This window comes from Cardiocondyla obscurior, linkage group LG21 (genome assembly GCF_019399895.1).
Source record: "Cardiocondyla obscurior isolate alpha-2009 linkage group LG21, Cobs3.1, whole genome shotgun sequence".
Taxonomy (NCBI): domain Eukaryota; kingdom Metazoa; phylum Arthropoda; class Insecta; order Hymenoptera; family Formicidae; genus Cardiocondyla; species Cardiocondyla obscurior.
Window position 1 is genome coordinate 2,237,895 of NC_091884.1, and position 23,093 is coordinate 2,260,987.

Below are 23,093 nucleotides of genomic sequence, written 5' to 3' on the forward strand. Positions count from 1 at the left end.
CCGGCCGATGTAAACACACGCACGTACTCACACAAGCGGACTCGGCAATCGAACTTTGCGTAAGATCAGAACGCGCAGTAGACTACAACTCACGGCGATAAACGTTTCGATATTTAGCTTTATCTAGCTCGTTATTAGTCAGAAATAATTATCCGAAACGAATTGGTAAACTAATTATTATCTAACGATGAGAATAAATTTCCACTCAAGTATACGCACATATCGCGACGTGTCTTCTATTTCTTTTATTTATCGTATAAATAAAACGTTATTAATTTCGATAATTATTGAGATTAATCGGCGCGAATGATAGTATCAAAAATCCGTTTCGATCGTCTTCGCCTCATCTACCCGCGCGGCGAGAAGACTTACCGTCGTCGCGCGGTGCACCGTTCGCGCGGGCCGAATATTTATTCGCGAACGAGATAGGTAGGACAGGTTAGTTGGATAGGTCAGAGGTGAACGGGAACGCAGCACGTGCGCACGCGATATCTACTGGCTCACGGGAGCGCAGTTGGGATACGAGCGAGCGGGATCTACGCTCTCGTATGTGTGACAAATGCACTCCTTACATAACTCCAAGCTTCTCGCCGTTCCCATGGGACCCGTGACCAAGAGATACATCGCGAACGCCTACTCCCTCGATAAGACTCGTCACGGACAGCCGCGCTTACGATTCCCTTTTCACTGATATAAAATAAGAAACGTTCCTGCGTTCTTTCCCTACGCTTACAAATTTTTTTTTTCTTTTCCTTTAAACGCGACATTAAATAATTATGTCTCCAACGACCGTAAAAGAAATATAAAGAAAATAACTTCCGACGCTTTTTCTCTATTGAACGCGTCGAGATCCTCGTCTTTCGTATTGCGAACGCCGCGCGAAAAACTGAATTGCCGTGATAAAAGAATGGAGCGTGACAACGTCGAATTATGGATATGAAAATGACGCTTTCTGGGCGACGCAATGCCAGGGAAGGGTCCTTTGGAACAGGTCGGGTATCGATTGCGAATGCTTTCAACTGTAGAGCCACTTTGGGAATTCATGACGCGGTAGTATCATCGCGGCTAGGATTCCTCGCCTCGCGGGCAATATAAAGCGTATAGATCGATGCCTGTACGGAGCGCTCGTGACACAGTTTCGTAGATGGTGTAAAACAAGTCGAAAAAAGTGCAATGCATCTGGGTGAAGGGGGAGGGTATCTCCTGATTTATGCCCGGGGTGTGTTAAATGTGAATCATTTAGTTTTCCGCTTTACGTCGGTTAAATCTTAACTATCTCCTTTTAAAAAATGTACCGCGCCTCGTTAAAATTTACCCCGACGCAAATTTCCTGTACTTTAAATTCACCGCGTTCCATAATCTAACATACGTCACTTTCGAAATAAATGGCTTACACGCGAGATATTTTTTAAAAATATCTCTTCAAATATGGATTACTGCCCGGCGGGATACACCGTGGAAAATTTATGTCGTTACATTTTTCCAACTGCCACGTACCGTTTAGTTGAATTGTCAAAAACAAAAACAAAAAAAAAAAAAAAAAAAAGAAAAAGAAAAAATAGAAAAAAAAGGAGACTGCATGTATTATGCTGCATTCATTTTTAAAATCCAATCGTCGCCGGATGCGCAACAACGTTAATAAATGGGCGGGTCAAAAATTCGAGATCGTTGATGCTCAAAAAGATATCTCTTTCTCTCGTCGAGAGGCGACGTTACCTAATTACTTTTAACCTAGTCCTTCGCGAGAGCAATTATTCCCAGTAACGTCTCGAAATAGCTTTGCTCTAACTGATTATCTCACGGCCAACGTCAGAAGCCTGTAATCCCGAGCTCCGCGTTCATCGCCGCGCGAGACGGACACGATAATATAGCGCGTACGACGTACCAGCTCTGTTATTCGCATCGGCGGAAAATCGAGACGGCTCCTCGAACGAGCGGAGGAGGCAAATATTTCTCGGCCGGAACGGCTGGCAGTGATCGAACGACGACGGGCAAGTAGGACAACGGCAGGGAGTATGACTTTGAGCGCGGTGTCAAATCGAGGGGGAAAACCCGATGCAGAGCACTCGGAGGGGAAGGGTTGGGTGAAAAGGTCGGGTGAATGCTTGCCTGCCCGGGGTCGTTCGACCCCCCCGGGCCCGCCACCGTCGCCCGATAAAAGATGCGCGCCGGCAACCCTCTTTTCTTGCTCGTGACAGTTCGTCTTATATACCGGCGAGGTACCTCTTCGCTCTCTCATTTTCCGCGTCTCGTCAAGCGACGACGTTGACAACTCGACTCGGTACGACGTCGAAGTCGTACGCTTTTAGGGTTATTAGCGACGTAAGATTGATCGCGGCAATAACAATTTATTGAACGGTGACGCGCGCCCGACCGATTGAGGTTTCGGACTTAATTTAATTAAATTATCTCTGACGGAAATTTATCTTCGTGCCGTTTGCCGATTTCTTTCTGAGAAGGCTTCCTCTTCACGAGTTTCTTATTAATTAAAAATCGTAAGATATTTTTGTGTAAATATGCCGAGGTAAGGATATTAATAAAACTGATAACTACTAATTGCGTGCGATGTTAATTTGATTTGCGAGTGCTCGCCGCGCCGTTCTGTTTGTCCGAAGATTTTAATTATCCTGTTTAATCTCTAAATTAATTTCATGTAAATCGCATTTGGTACAATTTCGTACTGGCGTTTCGCAAGTAACGTGAAAGTTGTTCATGCGTTAATCGACACTACCTCTGTTGATCTCGATTATACATCGTAAGTATTACGAGACTTTCCTTATGAAGCATTAACCTCTTGGAGTTATTACGCGCCGAGATTTAAGTGTTGCGTACCCATTAACACGCTAGGTGGCCCCGTTTCTTTTTTCTTTTATCACGATAACGAGAGGAAAAAAAACAGACTTAAGAAAAAAAAAAGAAAAAAAAAAATTCCCCCGCGACGCGGCAATAGCGCAGAGTCGCAAAAGCTATTTAAACATAATAATTCTGTAATTAGGTTAAATCACCTACCGCGTCAATGTAATTACTCTCGGCGATGCAATATTGTGGTCGCGTGGTATTTCGTTCAATTCCATTAACGCTAACAAGTACAACCGTCGCACGCTCTTCCGAAGTCTGTCGTCGGCTCTAGCCGGGTGACATTAATGCATCTCGTCGACAACCGCCGGCAGCGATAGAGGAATTAATTAACAGCCGAGCTCAAACGAACCTTCAGTAAACACTCGGAAGTCACTGCATGACTTCCTGTTCGTTGCTCGAGCGGCTCTCTCGCCCTCCCCCGCGTCCCTCTTTCTCCCTCGCGTGTGCGAAACGTGCGTACGTGTTTGCACGCTTATATCCACGAACGTGCGCGCCCGCGCCTTGCCGGGCTCAATTACGAGCCTTAATAAAGATTGTGAAATCAGTTAGCGCGATCCGCCCGTGATTAAAAGCAAACCTAGCCGACGTGATGTGCGCCCCGTTTAGCGGCGATCTCCGCCCCCGACCTCCGCCTCGTTTCGCTTTTATCGCCCACTTTCTTCCCCCATCATCCGGAGACTGCAGCACCCGCGGTCACCGTCGGACCATTAATCTCTGTGAGATTATCGGCAAATGCAATTCACCCTTTAGAACATGGACGATTAATTTAATGAATTTTGCGTAATCTGTTGGCACGAAACGTTCGCTCTAACGGGCATCGTTCTTCTTCTACTTGCGGTAAACGCGAGTCTACGTACGCAAATTTTTAATAAAATTAAAGGCTCATCGAATTTTGGAAAGATGTTATTCGGACAAATTTAACTTTGTCAGTTCTTTCAAGAAAAATTTAATTAATCTACGAGTATTTTTTTTCTACAATTTATTAATGTTTAATATTCCAAAAAAATTTAATAATTCAATTATTTAATTGCAAGCATAAAAAAATAATATTTTTAATTCAACTATGTGAGACCAAATAAAATTTATACTTCAGATAATGAAGATTAATATTCACACCGTGTCTCGTCTGTCATAATTTCATGATTGATTTGCAAACAGTTTTAATATGTCAATTATTAATTAGATTTTAATGTTTATATTAATTATTGGCATAGAATGAATAATAGTCGCTTGGTAGAGTTTAAAAAAAAAAAAAAAAAAAATATCATTAATTTCCATCTTATTTAAATTATAAATATAACTTGCAATTTGTCAGTATTTCTCCATTAGCTTAACAACTTTCCCTCCATTCGCATGTTCTACTTCATTGTTTATCTGTTATTATACTATTTAATTAAGATGTATGTTAAACTCGTCAATGAGAGTGCAGACGTTAATATCCGCAATAATTCGAAAGGAATAATATTCGTACGTCAGTCAAATACCGCCGCGACGTCAATTAATGAAAATTAATGAGCGATGTTGACATTTTTCTTTAACCACGTGTCACTTAACGTAATGCACGGTGAAATCAGTGAAAGTAAATCGATAACCGCCAGGCGTACCGTACCCTAATCGATGGATCTAAGTTGGAATCTCTGTAGCATAAGGCCTCGCGATGTCGCGCTTAGATAAGCAAACGTTAATGAGAACGCTCCTTAAGTGGTCTTGTAGTCATCGGATTCTTGAAAGGCTCCTACTCCGAAAGAGCGGGCCTGAGATGGGCAAATCTTCCGGGTCGATGCGCACGATAATTACATTGACGATAAGCCGGATAGATCGCGCTTTTAATTAACACGGTTGATAAGATTCGAAAAATAAAAATGACGTCGCGTAAAAGCGAGTGTAAACATTAACACCCCCAGTACCGTTTTTTTTTTTTTATTTACGTACGTATATTTTACCTTCTTCGACGTAACATCGGGTAATCTCTCGCGCAAGGGATAAAGTAGAGAACCGAAAGAAATACGCGCCGCGAAAAGAGCGCATAAAACGCAAACAAGCGTTCTCGCGCCATATCGCTGATCCGATTAAATATTTGCCGATGGGTTTTGCGAGAATTGATAAGATCGCGCGGAAGCTACCAATGCGAACCGAAGGTAGCGAGAATTATCCCCCGGAGCCACTCCGGGGCGAGTCATTCCCCGTGAAATTTGAGACGCGCCCTTACCTTTTGAAGGACCCGGAGCTCCTCCGACGTAATCTCATCTTTCGACGGATACTCCAACGTGATTTATTCGGATTAAACGATTCCCCACCCCCTAGCGCTTATCCATCCACCCACGTCCTTCATCGTCGTTATTAAAGATCGGCGTGAAATTTTTCTCTTCTCGCCGAGGCCTCGCGACCCTCACGGCCGCCCCGTGAGCTCACATATCGAAAACTCGCGTTCTCCCGACGTGGCGGAAGGAATTCGAGCGCGGAGACGAGAAGAATGATTACAGAAATTAAATTACGTGCTTGTGAAAAAATTCCGTTTTCGGTAAGAAGCGTGAGGAAAGACGAAGGAAGTGCATTTGTCAAACGTGCGACGGTAATTTTGGGCGAATTTTTTTTATTATTATTATGTTTTTTTTTTGTTTTTTTTTTTTGAAATTGCTTTAATATTACGTATTTCACGGGTTCCGTTGAATGCCAGATTGTATTTCCGAGGACGCGAATATTCGTGATTTCGCGGGGTTATACGTATAAGTGGTGCTAGTTAGCTACGAAATATCTGGATACCATCTCTAACGAAAGACGAAACTAGTAGATTGATGAAAATTCATGAAGGTTTATTCGTGGGCCGCTATCGTAAAGTATACCGTGTTACAAATTACGTTGTTTCCACTTTATCTAACCAGCGAAACAGAAACGAACTCTGTAGAAATGTATACGGACACGACGCTTTACCCTTTGCAAGATCGCTCGCAGTAAGTCAAGTTCACCTTTGCGCTTAAAGTGGAATTTCAGACTATACAAACTTGACATTTCGATAAGTCTTAAAACAAGAGAGCATTCCATAACACTGTTAACTCTCGCAATTTCGTTTTATAAACTTTAATTAATATAAATCATAAATATATATTCTAGAATTATATTAAATTTTAATTAAACGAATAAATTTTTAATTGCATTCAACGCACAATTAAAATATAAAATAAAAATCGCGACCTTTAACGTAAAAATAATCACGATAAGCACGCAATAAAAAGTAATTATTTTCCTATTATTAACATAGAAATAAAAAAAAATTATCTAGATCACCCGTATTTACGTAACGCATAAAACTTTATGATAGACGAAGGAAAAAAAGAGAGAGAAGAAAGTAAAAAAAAATTATTTCAACGGTGTCAGTGTCGAATGCTAATGCGTTTCAATTAAACTCCGCAAACATACCGTTCCTATTGCCATTCGCTTAATTATTTAGCCAATGAGCTTGATACCGCACGTATAATGACGCTCTCGCAAACACTAAAGAATATACACGCGCAAACGGTGCATAATTGTAGGTAACGCGTTACGCTGCAACGTTCTAGCGTAACAATAGCGGAAAAGCGGTTGAGGGTCTTTGACCGAATTAGGGTCGAGAAAATATGTCATCGTGGGAATACAATAATGACAGACGTTAACTCCCGAGGTTAAGAGCCCTATCGAGAGCAACGTACCCCTCGTATAAATAAATTAGCTTTGTCTTGATGTTCCGCGCAACATGCCCGATAGGCGAAGTCGTTAAAGAGAGCTCGAAATAGCACGCGCAAAGAGCGATTTCCCCGCGTTATCGGTATATCCTTTCGCTTCCGTCGCACTTTAATACCTCGCCACGCCCTCTATTTTCCCTGTTATTTCGTTGATGAATCTTTTATCAAATTACATTTTAATAGAAGCTGCTATAATTGAATTTTGCCTCGCCAGTAGACACGTATTTTATTTTATTATTTTTATTTTTTTTTTTTTAACGCCGTAATATTTTAGGAAGGAATTTGAATAAGAAATTTTACGTTCCCAGGATGGTTTAAAGTAAAATTGTAAGGGATTATTTAATTTTTAGTAGTGATATGAAAATAATAGACTGCGGCGCCTCGAGCGCGTTTTATTAGGTTCGGATGTTGGATAATTATAATACATTTTTTTGGTAATTACGAATATTATAATTAAGTGATTTATAAGTGAACGTGTTATAGATTTACTTACATTGATGTCTTCCGGTTGTGATTTTCGAGTCATCCTTCCTTCCTTCCTTCCTTCCCTCCTTCTGTAGTAGTATTCCGGAATCGCTGGATTGTCCTGATGTGTTGTTGCAGCACTTTAAATCACTTGGCACTATATTACACTGCTCTGCTTTTTTTTTTGTAATCACTCACTATCACTTTCACTGACAGAAACGAGCGACCGAAAGAACGACCGAAAAGACGACCGAAAGAACGACCGAAAGACCGACGACGAACTATCGCGACGATTAAATACGATTAAAATTAAAAAACGCGACGGACTATTATCTGCTGTATTAATTTGCAGTCTCAATATTCGTAGCTTCCTCCGGGCCTTCGTCGAGACGTCCTCGAGCTCGAAACAAGAAGCTGGACTTACACGAAGCGACGAACGAGACGAGCCGTGCACTTTGTCTTTTTAAAGCTCCTCAAAAATCGCGTATCGAAACCGGCCGCGCACTCTGTCCTTCTCAAGTTCATAAAAAAATCAGCGTGTCGAAACCGGCCGTGCACATTGTCCTTCTCAAGTTCATCAAAGATCACTGTATCGAAACCGGCCACGCACTTTGTCCTTCTCAAGTCCATAAAAAAATCAGCGTGTCGAAACTGGCCACGCACATTGTCCTTCTCAAGTTCATCAAAGATCACTGTATCGAAACAGGCCACGCACATTGTTCTTTACAAGTTCCTCAAAAATCACTGTCGAGACGAGTTGAGAGTCCTCGAATGCTTACGTATCGTCGCCCGACTAAGAGTACGCAAGGTCCATACGACGGAGTACAGAAGGAGACGACGAGTCACCTTCCCTCGCCCGGTCAGACGTCGGTGAATGGGGCAGCGACGACGTCCCGTGCACGTCCATGCGGTTCGCAAAGCTCCCAGGACGAGATGAGGCACAAATTCACAACGATAAAGCGCAGGAGAACACCCCAGAAGCCTCCGGATATCCGTAGCGAGAATCAATGCGTGGCACGTGGTCGGGCGGAAGTCCTCGAGTGCGCAGCGAGCCCCGTGGAACATTATCGATCAGGCGATCGATAGCTCGCACTGATTGGTCGGCGCGCCTAGGGTCACCCATCTCTTCTGTACAGGAGATTTTTCGTGCTTAGCCACTTCGGCTCGGGCGCGACCACGTGATCGCGGGGTGAGGCGCGGCGAGGGGAGTGAGTATCCGGCGGATCTTGACGCGGCTGCGTTGTATAGCGAGATACGTTCGATCCTTCGATTAATTGTCGTCGACAACGAGTGGTGAATGAGACCGGCCGCCACACGAAACGTTTCCCACGCACTTTGTCTATCTCACGTTCCACAAAAGTCACTCGTCCGGAACGGAATGAGAACCACTGCCGCGACGAAGAAGTGCAGGCGAGGTGCGGATCCCGCGCACCGACAGTGACTGCCGCCGGAATTTGCCGGAAAAAATTTTAATGGCAGCCGCGGCGGTCGGAAGTGTCCGAATAATACGCGGATTAATGCGGGAGCGCGCCGCGCGCGAGCGCTCAGTTCGCGCTGCTTCCGTAACCTCGTCGTTCCGAAGCAATTTTTCGTACGACGAAAGGGAGCGCAAAACGACGAGTGGAATGACGGATATGTATAGAATACGATCGCCCGTTCCCGAGTCGACGTCGTCGACACTAATTCGTACCCGACAATGTCCTATCCGCGGTAAAAAAATGCGCGAAACTGCGGAGCTATTAGCAACACGTCCGCGCGACCGAAGCTCCGCGACTAGACTAAGATGGCGGTTAGAGATTTCGGCCCTTGGAGAGAAAGAGAGAACCGAGGGAGGAAGCGAGACGGACGATGGCGCCGGTTGTCCTACTGACCGCTGTCCTTCTCGCACCGAGTTCTCAGAAATGACGAGCTCGATGCCGAGACGACTAAAAAAAAACGTAAACAGATGAGCTCGGAGCTCGAAGCGTCTTTCTGCACAACAAAATAAACTCCACTTCGAGCGAGCTCTAAAAATCAATCCAATAATCGTAATATTTTTCCGCTTCATAAAAACTCGCTTTAAAAAAAAAAAAAAAAATTGCACAGTCATGAATTTGACTCGCCTCAGTCTATTATCGCTTCGAAGCGACGATTCAGTGTTAAAATAATCCTACCGAAATATAACGCGCGAACGAATCTCTCGCGAAACGAAGATAGTCGCGCGAATAGTTCGGCGCCTCCATATCCGCTTTATTATGACGGGCACACGGCTCGTCAGTGCTACAGAGGTTTCTATGTAACGCCGCGATCCTCTTCCTGGTACATGCATTAGCCGCACAATGGGCATTACAAGGTTAGCTCGGTATTCGCGGCGAACTACCGTGGCCACTATCCTGCCCTTTTCATACCTTTTCAACCGGCTAAAACGATGACTCGTCATTTCGTACCTACAGCGGAAAGGGCGCGAATCACGAATTACTCCTTTCGAACATCCCCCTTCGGCCGACGTCTGAAACCCGGAAGCGAGGAGGGCGGCCCGAAGAAAAATCTGTCCTCCCTTTACCGTCCGATACGAAGCGGAAGAACCGCCGATCCCGGCGATGCGTGAGAAGGCGGAAGCGCGCACGTACATACGTACACGAACCGGCGTCGTAAATCAAGTCGTCGTCGGCAAGAGGGCATCAATCTATCTCGATCCGGAACGCGTTCGCAGTTCGCGAGCAAGGTAAGCCCGGGGTAATTACGTACAAATATTCTCTCGGCGGGAGAAATCCGACTTGAGACGATTCGGAAGATTATTTAAAGGAAACGAGTTCAAGCAGCTTCTCGGATTTGTTGCTTAAAAAATTTCCTGCCCCTTCGGGGCATATTGTAGAATTTCCGCTGCACGTGTTAGTAACGCGTTCTTGCTGTCCCTTCGTCGCTTTCGTCCGCGTATGGTAATTCGGGATTTTCAGAGCGATTGTCGAGCGACAAAGTGTCAGCCGCGATTGTGCCAGGCGAAATGGTTTAGGTATGTATATCTCGCCGTTACGAGACGGTCAAACGTAGTGCGCTCAAGTGTTCACCTGCACCGTGCGCAAACCCCCACAGGCTCTCGGCTTGGGGCACATTGTATATACGAAAGCATACGTACGCGTAGCTGATAAACGCGAGCGAGCGCGCGCAATCCGCTTGGTTTCTCGACCGACGGTTGTAACCGAGCACCGGCGCGGATGAATTTGCAGATAAGTACTCGCCGATGGCCAAGCTATCCTATCGCCATAAATTACGCCGCGAATTTACGACCGTAAAGCTGATTACGGCACCAGCCGCGTGATAAACACGCAGCCGCGGACGCAAAGAAATTGTCTTCGCCGGTTTAAAAGCGATCGTTCCGACGGTAATTAACGTTAATATTTATATCAATGTGTTCTGAATTAATCTAGGGCGTGTTCGATATTTCTTTCACGCAACTTTCGTGACAATTACGCTGATACCGTCTTTTACGTAGATTTTATTCGAGACCGGCGTAAAAAAAAAAGGGGAGGGAAAAAAAAATTCGAAATAGTGGACGAGCTGGCGCAATACTCGCGAAAGGTATGCCGTCGCAAAGCGTTGTTGCGCTCGTTGTCGCTGCGAGCTTTTCCGGCGCTTTGAAAGCGCTACGAAGCCATTATTCTCGTCTCTCGCGTTGCGTTTGGGCGTAACACGTCGATGCGTCTCGATGACAACAAGCGTGTCTCTCGATCGCATTTCGTGCCCGGAGGGGTTTCTCTCTGATGGAGAGAGACAAAGGGGGAGAGGGAGAGGAGAGAGATAGATAGACTGATAGAGAGAGAGAAAGAGAGAGAGAGGACGCACATCGAGATCGATCGATTGGTTTGCTAGCAAACGGAGCGACAGCCAATTCGACGAGAGGATTTGACGTGTAATCGTCCGAATCGCCGTAGGCTATTCGGACGCAATTCGGCCGCTCGCCGGTTAACTCTTCCTCTATCGGTCTTCTATTTTTCTCGGTGTCCGATAGCCGCGATGACAATCGCGTAAAGAATGCGTGAGTGTGCCTCAACAGCCTGCGAAATGGCGATTCGCAGTTAGGGTTAATACATTGTCGTGACGCAACGAGATACATCGTGCATTCGCATTTAGATTTGCTTAAATGTATATTAATTTTTACGTCAATGGAGAATTATTCTCGATCATCGTCGCGCATGCATTCGAGTAAAAAGCTCGACGAAAATACGAAAGAAAAATTTCTAGACGCCTACAGCCGGAGCGTTAAAGCGGTAACATTAGCTCGAACGGAAACGAAACAAACCGGGAGACCAGAAAATATATCGAGAGCGAAATCGGGAGGGAAACATCCCGGGCGCGGTAATATTTCACTTATAATTCACTCCGTCGAAACGTCTATATCTCGCGTCACGCGACGTCGAAAATTGAGAGCACGTTTGTATCTGTATCGTGCATGCTAACGAATGCCAGCTGAGTAGGACAAATAATTTGCAGTCCGGATTGAAGCGCGGAAAAAAAAAAAAAAAAAAAAAAGAGCATGAAAATATTATAAAATAAATAGATAAAGTCTCTGTCGCGAAATTGCAACGTACAGTTTATGCAGTTTAATAAAGAGATATCACTAAGTCTCGATGCATAACGAAAGCGTCAAGTCGTACAGTATTCTATTAATTAAAAACTAAACTCCGAAAAATAAATGAAAACCTTTGCTCTTTAACGCAGACAATCGGAGGAAAGGGCTATTTTTTGACTCGAAACTAGGTTAGCTTCTCAACTGAGCGGTGCCTTTGTATTATGCGCATCTTTTAGATTTACGTGGAATTTTTCCACCGATATTTGCCGAGATACGTGTGTCTTCGTGACAGGTTTTTAAAACTCGAAAGTTCGGACGCCACGGTTAACAATAAAAAGTTTCCTATTTCGTTTCCAAGGCGAATGTTACTTTCCATTTCAAATAATTTAATTTCAAAGATATAACAGTCTCTTATTTTTTTTTTTTTTTATACAAAATTTCTAATTAATGAATAAATATAATTTGACAAAGAAGACATAATTTAATCAGAGAAAATATTTTAACGTAAAAATAAATTTATTTCTCCGCGCACTTCAAGTACAAAAATAATTAAACGTTGGTTTTAAATCGCAAGCTATTAAAAACAAATCACTTTAGAATATCTTTTCTCCCCGCGTGTTTCTTACGCGAAAGAAATGTGTTCTTCGCTGCAGAGAACAGCAATCGTTTTCTGATATCAGTGTAAACATCGGAAAATCTCGTACTGCTACGCGTATCCGTATGAAAGCATCGGTAGCCTCTTTCGGTCGAAGAAAGAATCTCCCCGTTAAAAATAAACGCGAGAGGCAGAAGATTAAGCTCCATCTAAACTCCACGTCCGACGTGAAACGCCGCGGGACGTCGAAACTTGATGAATAAAGTAACAAAAGTGTAAGCACAGAAACCATCGCGCCGGGCTGAAACTAGAAGTCGATCTTGTCGGAACAATAATTCATCATTTTTCCGATATTATCCCCGATTGCGAAATACAGAAACGAACCATTATAGGCGGACCCACCAAGTCGACAAAGAGCAAAGCCGCGTAAAGAATATTTTATTAAAATTTTGTACACCTTCAGTAATTAATTCTACTTGCGTATTAATATTAAATTAGAATATTAATTATATTTAATAGATATTAATTTTGAATAATTACATGACAGCATTGCATCACTGTCGTAATTAAAAATTTTTATTTTACGAAAGAAAAAACGTATAGATAATATTTTTATGAATCAGAATTTAGGCACAGTCGAGTTTTAAATAAGTAAAAAATTTTATTTTCCTCTCTTTTTTTTTTTTCTTTTTTAGTTATTTTTTGTCAGACAAATTGTATGAGTTACTCTCGCGTCTTATCGGTGGAATTCGCAGAATCCGTCGACGTAACTCTCATTGAAGTGGGTGCCATCGATCAAACTTGGCCAAGTGGCTGCCAATCGAGTCGAACCTTCTCGAGTGCGTAACTCCATTGGTGGCTGAACGACATTTATCTTCTTCCACGACGGAAAACATTTTCGACATTATCGCTCATCGCCGCGTATACGTTTTGCCGCTTTGGTTTTCAACTGGCTTTCTAATAAATTTTGAAAATCAGTCCGGAACACATAACCCTCAAAATTAAAAAGTAGACTAACAAAAAAAAAAAAAAAATGAGCAACAGCTTTCATAATTTTTACATACAAAGAATCTTCAAGTTCAGAGCGTCGATTATAATTACAAAAGAGAAGCAGAAAATACTCTTAATATGAGTTTGCTTTTAAATCGATTTTCGTATCTCTGTTAACTTTCTTTTTCTTAACAAACTTTTTATAGTACACGAAGAAAAGTTTCGGGTGCATTACCTAATTTTACTTGAGCTTAATTTAAATATATATGAGTAATTTTTAAGAACATGAGTTGAAAGGATGAGTTCTAAAAAAAAAAAGAAAGAAAGAAAAAAAAAGAAAAAAAAAATAGATTGCCAGTGAAAACATTAATTAATTTTAATCAACGCTTCTTCAACTTTATTTAATTCTTTAGTATCTATATATTTTAAGAAAAGGATCATTGTCTGCAAATTAATAGGCAGGAATAGCATCTGAGAAAGAAAGAGGGACAGGGAGAGAGAAAGAGAGAGAGAGAGAAAGAGAGGTGGAAAATGTTACACGAAAAAAGTTTCAAGAAGTCTCGGTCGCCGCGGCGAAAGAGTTTATCTCAACGCAACGCGCATAACGAGAGCGCGCAAAGTGAGAGTCCATGGGGGTCCACGACTGAGTCCGCCAGGAATAGAATCCCGCGCTTATATAGTCGACGACTTAGTTGTGGACTCTGAGTCAGACACGAGGATTCTGTCTGGGAACTCGCACTCTTGCCAGCCCATCGGTTGTTCAAATCTCTTTCTTTCTTTCTTTCTTTCTTCCGTTTCATCCTCTCATGTGCCTTAGGCTACGTTCAAAAAGCTCGAGAGCTTAGAATATTAAAACTCCGAATCAGGCAACGCTTAATAAATATTAAAAAATTCAAAATTTTGACATGATGATTAAGAAATTATTTTTTTTCTTTTTTATTTTTCGATTTCAACGTAGCTGCATCGTGGAATGCGAAATAACAGTCGCGAGGTGAATAAGAAAAGTTAGATTTTTAAGATATAAAAAGTGTCGTTTCGTAAACGACTGCGTGACGACCGGCGTTCGATAGCAGCGGTTCTCGTTATTTCGATGCGGATTGCTAATTCACCAAGCACAAAAGAAAGGCCTGTAACAAGCCCGTCAGTAATATTAATAATTTTACATATTATTATCATATTTGGCGATGCCATTGTAACATAATTTCCTCAAATAAACATCATCGTATGGTTACGATTCGTTGCGTTGCGTTTATAACGCGCGGGTCAAAATTACCAGTTAACACAAGCGCGATTATTACGGCACGAATACCGCGAATAAAACATCCTCGCTCTGTTTGCTGCAATTTAATACAAGCGACTATAAGCGGTATAATTTTCATAAATCTCAATTCCCGAGGCTAGAGACGAATGGAAATGATCCCCGTGTTTATTGGCAGTCTCTTGGAAAATTATTAACTGATATTAAACGACAGATAGTTTATTAATGCCGTAGATGCAACAATGAACTTTAAAATTTAATTATCAAATAAGTATATTATTCTCTCGTTCGGTTTTAATGCTTGTATTAATGTGTCAGCTCGATACGGCGATTTTAAAGCTCGATTTAATTTTAATCTTTAATTAGTACACCCAGGCAAAGACGGCACTATTCACAGGGTCGTTCTGGATCACGACGTGAGAAACAGGCCACGATTTAAAGCGAGGTCCTTTCGATTCTTCGGTCGATCCGGAAATATTACAAGTAAAACTAGAGTAACGAACAGGTAGCCGGGGGGAAAGGGGGACGGAGTGAGCAGCGAGCGCGAGCCTACGTGCCGCGCGCTACGTGTGTTTCCCCCACTACTCCCACTCTCGCTTTGTCCTTCTCCAGCGGTCGCGCTAGGCACACACACGTATTGCTCGCTGTACAGGAACCGCGTGCTCGTGCCGAACGTAACGCGTATTTCCGCTTGACGAAAACGTGCCGACGCGAGGACTATCTTCTCCCACGTCCACCTTACGAGGGGAGCACGTGTGTCTACCGTCCTTTTCGTATAGTAAGCTACGTCCTTACGTACTCGTGTCTCCGAGGTGAGCTTTCGGTTTAACATTCTTTTTTGTTACTGGCAACTCTATCTACCGTCGTCAAGGACAGTATCGTCACCGCCGTATATTAACAATTATACGAACCGCAGCCGGTTCGTCGGTCGTTCCGGGAGTTCCGCATAGTATTCGGGCGTGATTTTTCGTAACACGATTCTTAATTCTTTTTCTTTTCCATTCGCGAGTGTCGGGCAAGGTCGCGCGAACGTGACGAGGAGATGATTCTCGCGGTTGTAAAATCACGGTCGGGGTCCTCGCGAGTGTCCAGTGCGCGGAAGGATGACTCGACACGGAAACTGAGAGGAGGAGCAGGCCCAGGAAGGGTATCCTGCCGCAGCGGAGCAACCCCGGGGTAAGTATCAATTTTTCTACGAAATTAAACGGTTCCTTATTTTTTCATTATTTTATTTAATCAGATGTGACGTCTACTAAATTATTTTTTAACTTTTCTGTTACAGATCAAGAGGATCTCCGCTGCCGTGCGCCGATATTTAATTACACGAACCGCAGAGGTTCGTCGGTCGTTTTCGGGAGTGCCGCTAAGTTCTCGGACGTTTCTTTTTTCGATAATCTTTTTACGGAAGTGCGTTCGCGAGTTTCCAGTGCGCGGAAGGATGGCTCGTCACGTCCCAGCTGAGAGGATGAGCAGGCCCACCAGGAGGCATCATGCATCGGCGGAGCAACTTATAGGTAAATATAAATTTTTTCTCGTTTAGAAAATCTTGAAAAAAAAAAAAAAAAAAAATTAAAGCTTTACCTTTACGTTAATTTAAACAGCAACATGTCTACATTAATATGTTCCTTTTTATGTTACAGCCACCGGCAGAAATCTACAACTCCGCTGTATGCAGATTGGGTAAGCCAGTAACTTGTTTTCAGGATTTTCTCTTTACAGCAGTGCCGAAAAATATCGCGCGCAAGTAATCAATAATTATCGCGAATATAAAATCACGGTCGCGTTCGCGAGTGACTTGTGCGCGGAAGGAGGACTCGTCACGACGTCGCAACTGAGAGGAGGAGCAGGCTCAGGATGGGCATCCTGCATCGGCGGACCAACTTATAGGTAAATATAAATTTTTTCTCGTTTAGAAAATCTTGAAAAAAAAATTAAACTTTACCTTTATATTAATTTAAACAGCAACATGTCTACATTAATGTTTTATTTTATGTTACAGTCACCGGCAGAACTCAACAAACTCCGATGAAGCTCATTCAGACTGGTGAGTCGAATGACTTTTTTTTCTGTCGTAGTTCGTAATTAAATCTCTTGAACTGGCAACACGTCGTCGACCATAAATTACTGAATTGTATGCGAAACGTGCACATGGTTTCTTCCAGTAAAATAAAAGAATTTGACGCTAGAATATAAATTGATAAAATAATCGATAAAAATGATTTATACCGAACATTGAACTAAAATAAAACCACGTTCTAAAATCGAAAAATAGAAATCACATTGCTAACACATAGTAGCGAGCAGGAACCGCGCAAAAATAAAGAATAAAATAAAAATAATTCCTTCCTCGACAATCGAGATTATAATGAATTCTAGGTGTTTGATTTTACACTTCGAAGTGTAGATTGATGCGATTCAGAATCACGATAACGCGAACACGAAATTCGTCGCCGAAGGGAGGAAAGAAGGGAAAGGCGGAAGCGGCTTTGCAAAGGGGGCGAGGGGGGGGGAAGGTAGAGGGGTAAGGGGAGAACAGCGGCGATTTCCGTAAGCGTCTTCACAAACGGGCGCATTTAAACTTTTCCAATTCCCCGGCATTTCATTTCCCAGATGGTCGAAGCTTCGCCCCGGACGACGCGCGTTTGCTTCGCGCGCTCGTTTCTTTTGCCGGTTCCTCTCTCGTCTGACGATGGCCGTCGCATTTCGAAAACGTTCGAGAAAAGTTCTTCACGGGGCGTCGGGGCCCTCTCCAACCACCTCACTTTTCCGCTCTCCTTACCCTCCAGACATCTCGTTCGTCAGCGCGAACTGTCACGGTGTGAATCGGGCTTAAAACTTTCTCTGTACATCCGTTTCGTCTCTCCTTCGGTTTTCGAGCGGGATTGTCAACCGTGCTAGGGATTTGGCATTGGCCCTCGTCGTCTAGTCTCCCTTCTCTGTTCCCCGTCCGATTCGTCGTTACCGCGAAGAAAGTGCACTCCGAAACTTGTAGCCTCCGCTCCGCTCCCTTTCTCTCACTTCTGTTCTACGAAAAGGCCATTTTTGTATATTGTTCTCAGCTGTCAATTTATTTATTTCTTCGCGGCAGCGGAGAGGAATATTTCAGAAATCGCGAGAGATATTTCCGATACACGTGTCTGGAATTTATATTTATTCGAAATAAATTTGCACGATTTCAATTTTCATTCAATAACTAATCTCGTTATCTGTACTTTAAATAGAAAGCGACTTTAAAATATGTACAAATTAAATTTAAAAAAAATTAAATTAAATTAAAAAAAAAAAAAAAAAAAAAAAAGAATGGTTTATTAAAATAAAATTAAAAAAATGCATAATTATTAATATCGTTTCGATTTCGATCAAGCTAGCGCAATAAATCTGTTTCAGTTCTCACTATTCCCATTATTTTGGAACAGATGCCAGAGATACACTTTTACTTCTGTACATAACGCGGTCATACATTTGTATTCTCGTATAATCTCCAGATTTTAGTTACGCTCGTTTTGATGCGGCTGTAATAAATAAAATCTTTACTCGCCGTCCTTCTATTTTCTCCGCCTGAGCGCTAGAACAATTTTTATAAACTTCGTACTCGAATGTACCAATTTCTTACAAATTGCGCTGAAATATTCCTCTCTTATTCACCGTCTCTCGAGTTTGTCAACCGTCTCGATGCGGATCTCAATATATTTGGCATTGGCCCTCGTCGTCTGGCACGATCGATGCGTTTCGTCTGAACGCGTTGCACTCGCGGACTTCTTTTACGTGCGAGCCGCACATTTTTGTCGATTTGCATAGTTAGAGCCGAGAGAGAAAGAGAGCGAGAGAATGAGAGACAGAGGAGGAAAGAAAGATAAAGACCGCTTTCGTCTCGGCTATTTCCTGTCGCATTTTCCACGGGAATAGAACACCAACGCGCGATCGTCGACCGCATTTCTCTCCGGTGAGTCCGTCCGTCTCTTCCAAATGCGTGGAAACCACCCCAAAAACAATGCACCGAGTCTATTAATCGCGACAATAATGATCCACCTGACGAAAAAAAAGGGAAAGAAAAAAACGCGACTGTTCGCTGATTTTTTTTCTTCTTTTTATTGCGACTTTGTAGTACGTTTTATGCGATTTTTGACTAAATTATTCTATTAGGTATGGCGAATTAATTAATCTTAATTTTAGTAAAGTTTTTAAACAATCTAAAAATCTGAAATTTGGAGGGAGAAAACGTTTCCTTAGAAATACATATTTATATCTAAAAAATTCGTTGAGAAATTTAATAAGGCAATCGATAATATATAATTTACAATGTTAAATACATTGAAAAAAAAATCACTGTGTTCCAATATTGTTGCGGGATGAAAACTTATTGGAATTTCGCGGAATAACGTAATATAAGCCTTGGGGAGGGTTTATGTGGCGAATGTTACTGCGTACTCGCTGGCGCGCAATTTCGGATTTATGATATCACGGTGAACTCCGGCGTCGCGTTGTAGAGATTACAGCGATATTATTTATCGGAACGATCGAGAAAGGGGCGCAATTGTCGTTTACCGGCGAAGTTTAAGCAGATTTTCATTCCCTAAGTTCCGAGTTCCGATCGAGCCGCAAATAGTTTTCATCCGCCACGAGTTGCACTCCGCCGGCGATCTCGGAGGATCATCGGGAGCCGGCTTTCAGACTCGATTGGTTTTTACGAGAAAAGCGGAGAAAGAGACGCCGATAATAAAAAGGCAACCAAGAATGCCCAGAGGTGGAAAAAGGTGGAGAGGGAGGGGGCGGGGAGGGCGTCTCGAGGTACAAATTGGCTCCCCGCGCACCGACTTCCTTTCCCCGTGAAGGAATCGCGGAGTGTTCTTCGGCGAGAAGTTTAAAGCGGTTTTTCGAGAAAATGTGGTCACCAATCGTCCGATGGATACGAGCAATCTAATATATTTTAGCCCATCGCGCTCGAAACTTCAATGAAACGAGACGGCCTTCGTGTTTGCGCGATATAGCTACGGATAATGATATCGTTTCTGCAAACATTCCACGTACCATCGTCGCAAATAAATCCCATAGTTAAAATTATTTAGTAGCAAATTGTTGGTTAGATAGAGAATTTTCGCTCGATTTTTATTATAATACAATGCACGCGAGCGCGTCAGGGAATATTATTTCTATTCCTCGCATAGATAATAACAAAGACAAAGTATTTTAATATTGAATCAGTTTTCTTCGAGCGACAATTGAAGGCAAAAAGTGTGCAACAAATGCTACATTGCGCAATTCATTCACCATTCATTCGCTCATCGTTTATAATCGGGGAAAAAAGGGGTGCCGTATCACGGGCGCCTTTCAATCTACGTCTTCGTAAGAACGATCTACGTGATCGCCAGAGCGCTGTACGCGGTTGTCAGCAATTTTCAGCTCGATCGGCGAGAAGAGAAGAAACCAAGGCGGTTCTCGTATAACCGGAACGGCGGATCGGCGTCGACAGTGTTCCGCGTAGCACCCCTATCGGCGTGGGGTTCGATTAACGATTTCTAAGGGGTTGCTGCCCCTTAGGTGGCCCTAATAACCCCGCGAAATTACGTTCGCCGCTTATTGAATCCGTTACGGCGGCGCGCGCCCGATAAGAAGCGGCGCCGAAAGTGATTAATGACGAGGCGCCTCTCTCTCGCCTCGCCTCGTTCTCTTTCCCGTTGGTGTTACGTTTTCACTCCCCCTCCCCCTCCCTTTCCCCCCCCGGAAAGATTAACGGACTTTCGACGATCGCTCATTTTTTGATTTCGGCGAGTCTCCCTCTCTGGCAGTTCGTTGGCGCGCCGTCATTCCCAGATTACATCCGCGGATGAAGCTCTATAGTTTGGCTGCGCGAATTTATTTTTAATCCTCAAAATCACTTATTATCGAAATTAAAAAAAAAAAAAAAAAGGGGAGGGAAAAAATTGAATTGTTAAGTAAATACGACACTGTTCTTCTTCGTTCTTTTTTATCTTAACTCCGACGTTCGTATTAATATCCGCAATATGAAAGTAAAAAATAAGAGAGAAAAAAATGATATATTTCTCTCTAAATTACAGAGAAATTTTTATTTCACACATTCGTATTATAGAAATTTTGATTCGATCGCGTATTCGCATTGACGACTGAATTATTAATATAAACGTTTGCCGACATATCGATTGGGCACTCGCGAGGGACGTAATCGAACGCGCGGCCGGCTCTATCGGTTATTGGAAAAACGCGAATTCAATTCGCCGTTATTGCGGAAAAGAATTGATTAAGTCTAACGAATTCGTGCGAAGCCGCGGCATCTGTCGCCCGCGCAGCATCGCTCTGATTTCGATTTCGTTGGTATAAGTACAGGTATTTCATCCTACGTCATACGTCAGCCAGTAATACGCGGACCTTTATGAAACTTCCCTAATAAATGACCGTGCAATAAATCATGGACTTTCGGAGACACTCTCCCGTCGGAATGACTCCATATCTCCATCTCCGCTGAAATTTCTGCTCTTTTCCGTCAGCTATTGTCGGCCATTAAATCTCCGCATATCCGACACCTATCAAAATAGTATAAACACGGACACGCGCGGCATTCTTTTTATCGCTATATCAGCGATTCCTCTGCGTTGCGAATACGTTTGCGTTTGCCCCCCCAAAAAAGACAAAAAAAAATTATAAAACATACAACCACGAGCTCAACACTAGAGAATCGAAATAATTACATTCACAAAAGTTAATCCTCGTTACTTTGTTTCTGCGCATCATAAAATTTTGAGCAAGAAGACTCATTCATTAACAAAAAATTTATTTTTTAATTAACTGCAAAAGTAATAATATGAAATATTTTCGCGTTAATAAATAAAATACGAGTTGAAAAAAAAGAAATTTAATTTTTCACGATCCACGAGTGCAAAATTCATACTATCCTCGCATGGCAACGGTCACGTTTTCGCGCTGCGAAAAAGAATTAACATTTAATCATTCGCTAGGCAATTAATATCATCCTGTCTTAATCATCTTTCGCCGGTAGTATATTTTGCGACCGTCGGCGCCGTGTCCGAAACCATTTGTCTTTGTTATTACAAGCGAATACGACAAGTAGGACGGTTATTACACCGCGACAACGACGGGAACGACAAGGTCGACGATGGTCATCGATAGAAAGAGATATAGAGAGAGAGAGAGACCCGACGAGTACAAAGGACTCTCGAGGCTCCAGGGACAATGTGGCGCTCGAACGGCTCCCGAGAGCTGAGTGAATCGAAATTGGGATCACTGGGCTTTCAACGATTGATATACTCCCGGTATAGCCATGCGGCATATGCAATCCTCCTTCGTACGACTTGATATCGCTCAAAAGATCGCAATTTCGCTGGCGGCCTCTCGAAACCGGGGTCTATTGATTCGTGGATTGACTATATGTAGACTTAGCGAGCGGATCGCCGCTATGTATATTTCGGCTGTTTGGGTCCACTCGTTATTGTGCCGCATACTATTATCCGGCAGCAATATTTTAAGCGCAGCGATAACCGCATACAACGTTCCGGCAATAGGACCTCCATAATGAATTGTCCCTTCGAACAACTCCGTCGGTGACTTTGCTCGTCTATTTTAATCCCTTAATCGGTTCACGTTATTTGTAGAACAATCGGGTAGGTCATTGGTATTTTAAATATCTTTAAAGGTTTTTTTTTTTTCTTCCACTTGCTTGAAATTATCGTCTTTTTATTAATTTCTATAATCTATCCGATATCCCAGAAGTAATTATCAATAAAAGTCTCGTATTTATAAAATACTTTCCAATATCTACCATTTTTTTTTTTTTTTTTTAATTCAATTTAAATGCGTTTTACTTTACTATCCTAGAATAATAATTTACGCGGCATGTAGGTACCTATATCGCACGATGCAACTTGCGCAATAAAAGAATACGATGCGAACTTGTATGTAAACGTATGTGTAGGAAAAACAAAGCACGAAATCGCAAAGACCTCATAGAGTTGTCAGGATATTTCTTTTTGCGATATCGATTCGGGCATATGCTAAAGACGTCGCTTTTGCAATTTTCCACGAAATTGGTCCCCTGCATCTTTGTTGTTACGGCGGAAAAAAATTACATGTCACGTTAGACGGATGAGCCATTATATGTCCGGAACTTTTTAACTTCGGAGAAGGGAAACATGGTGCGCCACTCCGCACTACTCGATTTTGCGATTTGCATAGTCACGAAAGGGCGTCCCGCGTTCACGATATTTTCCCGTGCTAATGTTGAAACAATGCTGTCGTAACCGCACGCATATTTCAAATTACGTAACACGTCACAGTTTTATATGATAAAGAATTAAGATCATTTCTCTGTTTCATTTCTGAGTTTCCATACGTACGGTGTACGTAAAAAAATAAAAAAACAGTAGTTAAAAAATATAAAAAGGAAGCAAAAAAGAGAGAGAGTAAGGAAACTAATAGAAAAAAATTTTTTCTCTAATCCTTAACACGTTCGGACCAAGCAATGCGTTAAATCAATTTTCATATTCTTTGCCTTAAAAAAAAAAAATCAGAGATAAAAAATACTCGCGGTATCGCAATATTTACGGATCGATAAAGTTTTTGGCCGAATACAATGACCTCGGAAACATTAAACTTTCTTTATGTACGTGTATAATTTATACATATATA

At 42.5% G+C, this 23,093-nt stretch overlaps 1 protein-coding gene and 1 long non-coding RNA gene across 4 annotated transcripts in view; one reads left to right on the plus strand and one right to left on the minus strand.

Moving 5' to 3' along the window:
* The window catches only part of Stet (stem cell tumor), a 330,475-nt gene that overhangs the window by 162,999 nt on the left and 144,383 nt on the right, over positions 1–23,093 (minus strand). The window contains exon 1 of one of the 3 annotated variants that reach the window (XM_070670577.1): positions 7,072–8,583. The exons of the other annotated variants lie outside the window; for them this stretch is intronic. Within the exon in view, the coding sequence (XP_070526678.1) occupies positions 7,072–7,104 (33 nt within the window). The 5' untranslated portion in view covers positions 7,105–8,583. Of the gene's footprint in view, positions 1–7,071; positions 8,584–23,093 lie in introns of those variants that run through there. 3 annotated transcript variants of the gene reach the window in all.
* LOC139110642 (uncharacterized) lies at positions 14,087–16,939 on the plus strand. Its single transcript, XR_011547024.1, has 3 exons — positions 14,087–15,949; positions 16,076–16,322; positions 16,435–16,939. It is a non-coding gene; the product is annotated as an uncharacterized lncRNA (long non-coding RNA).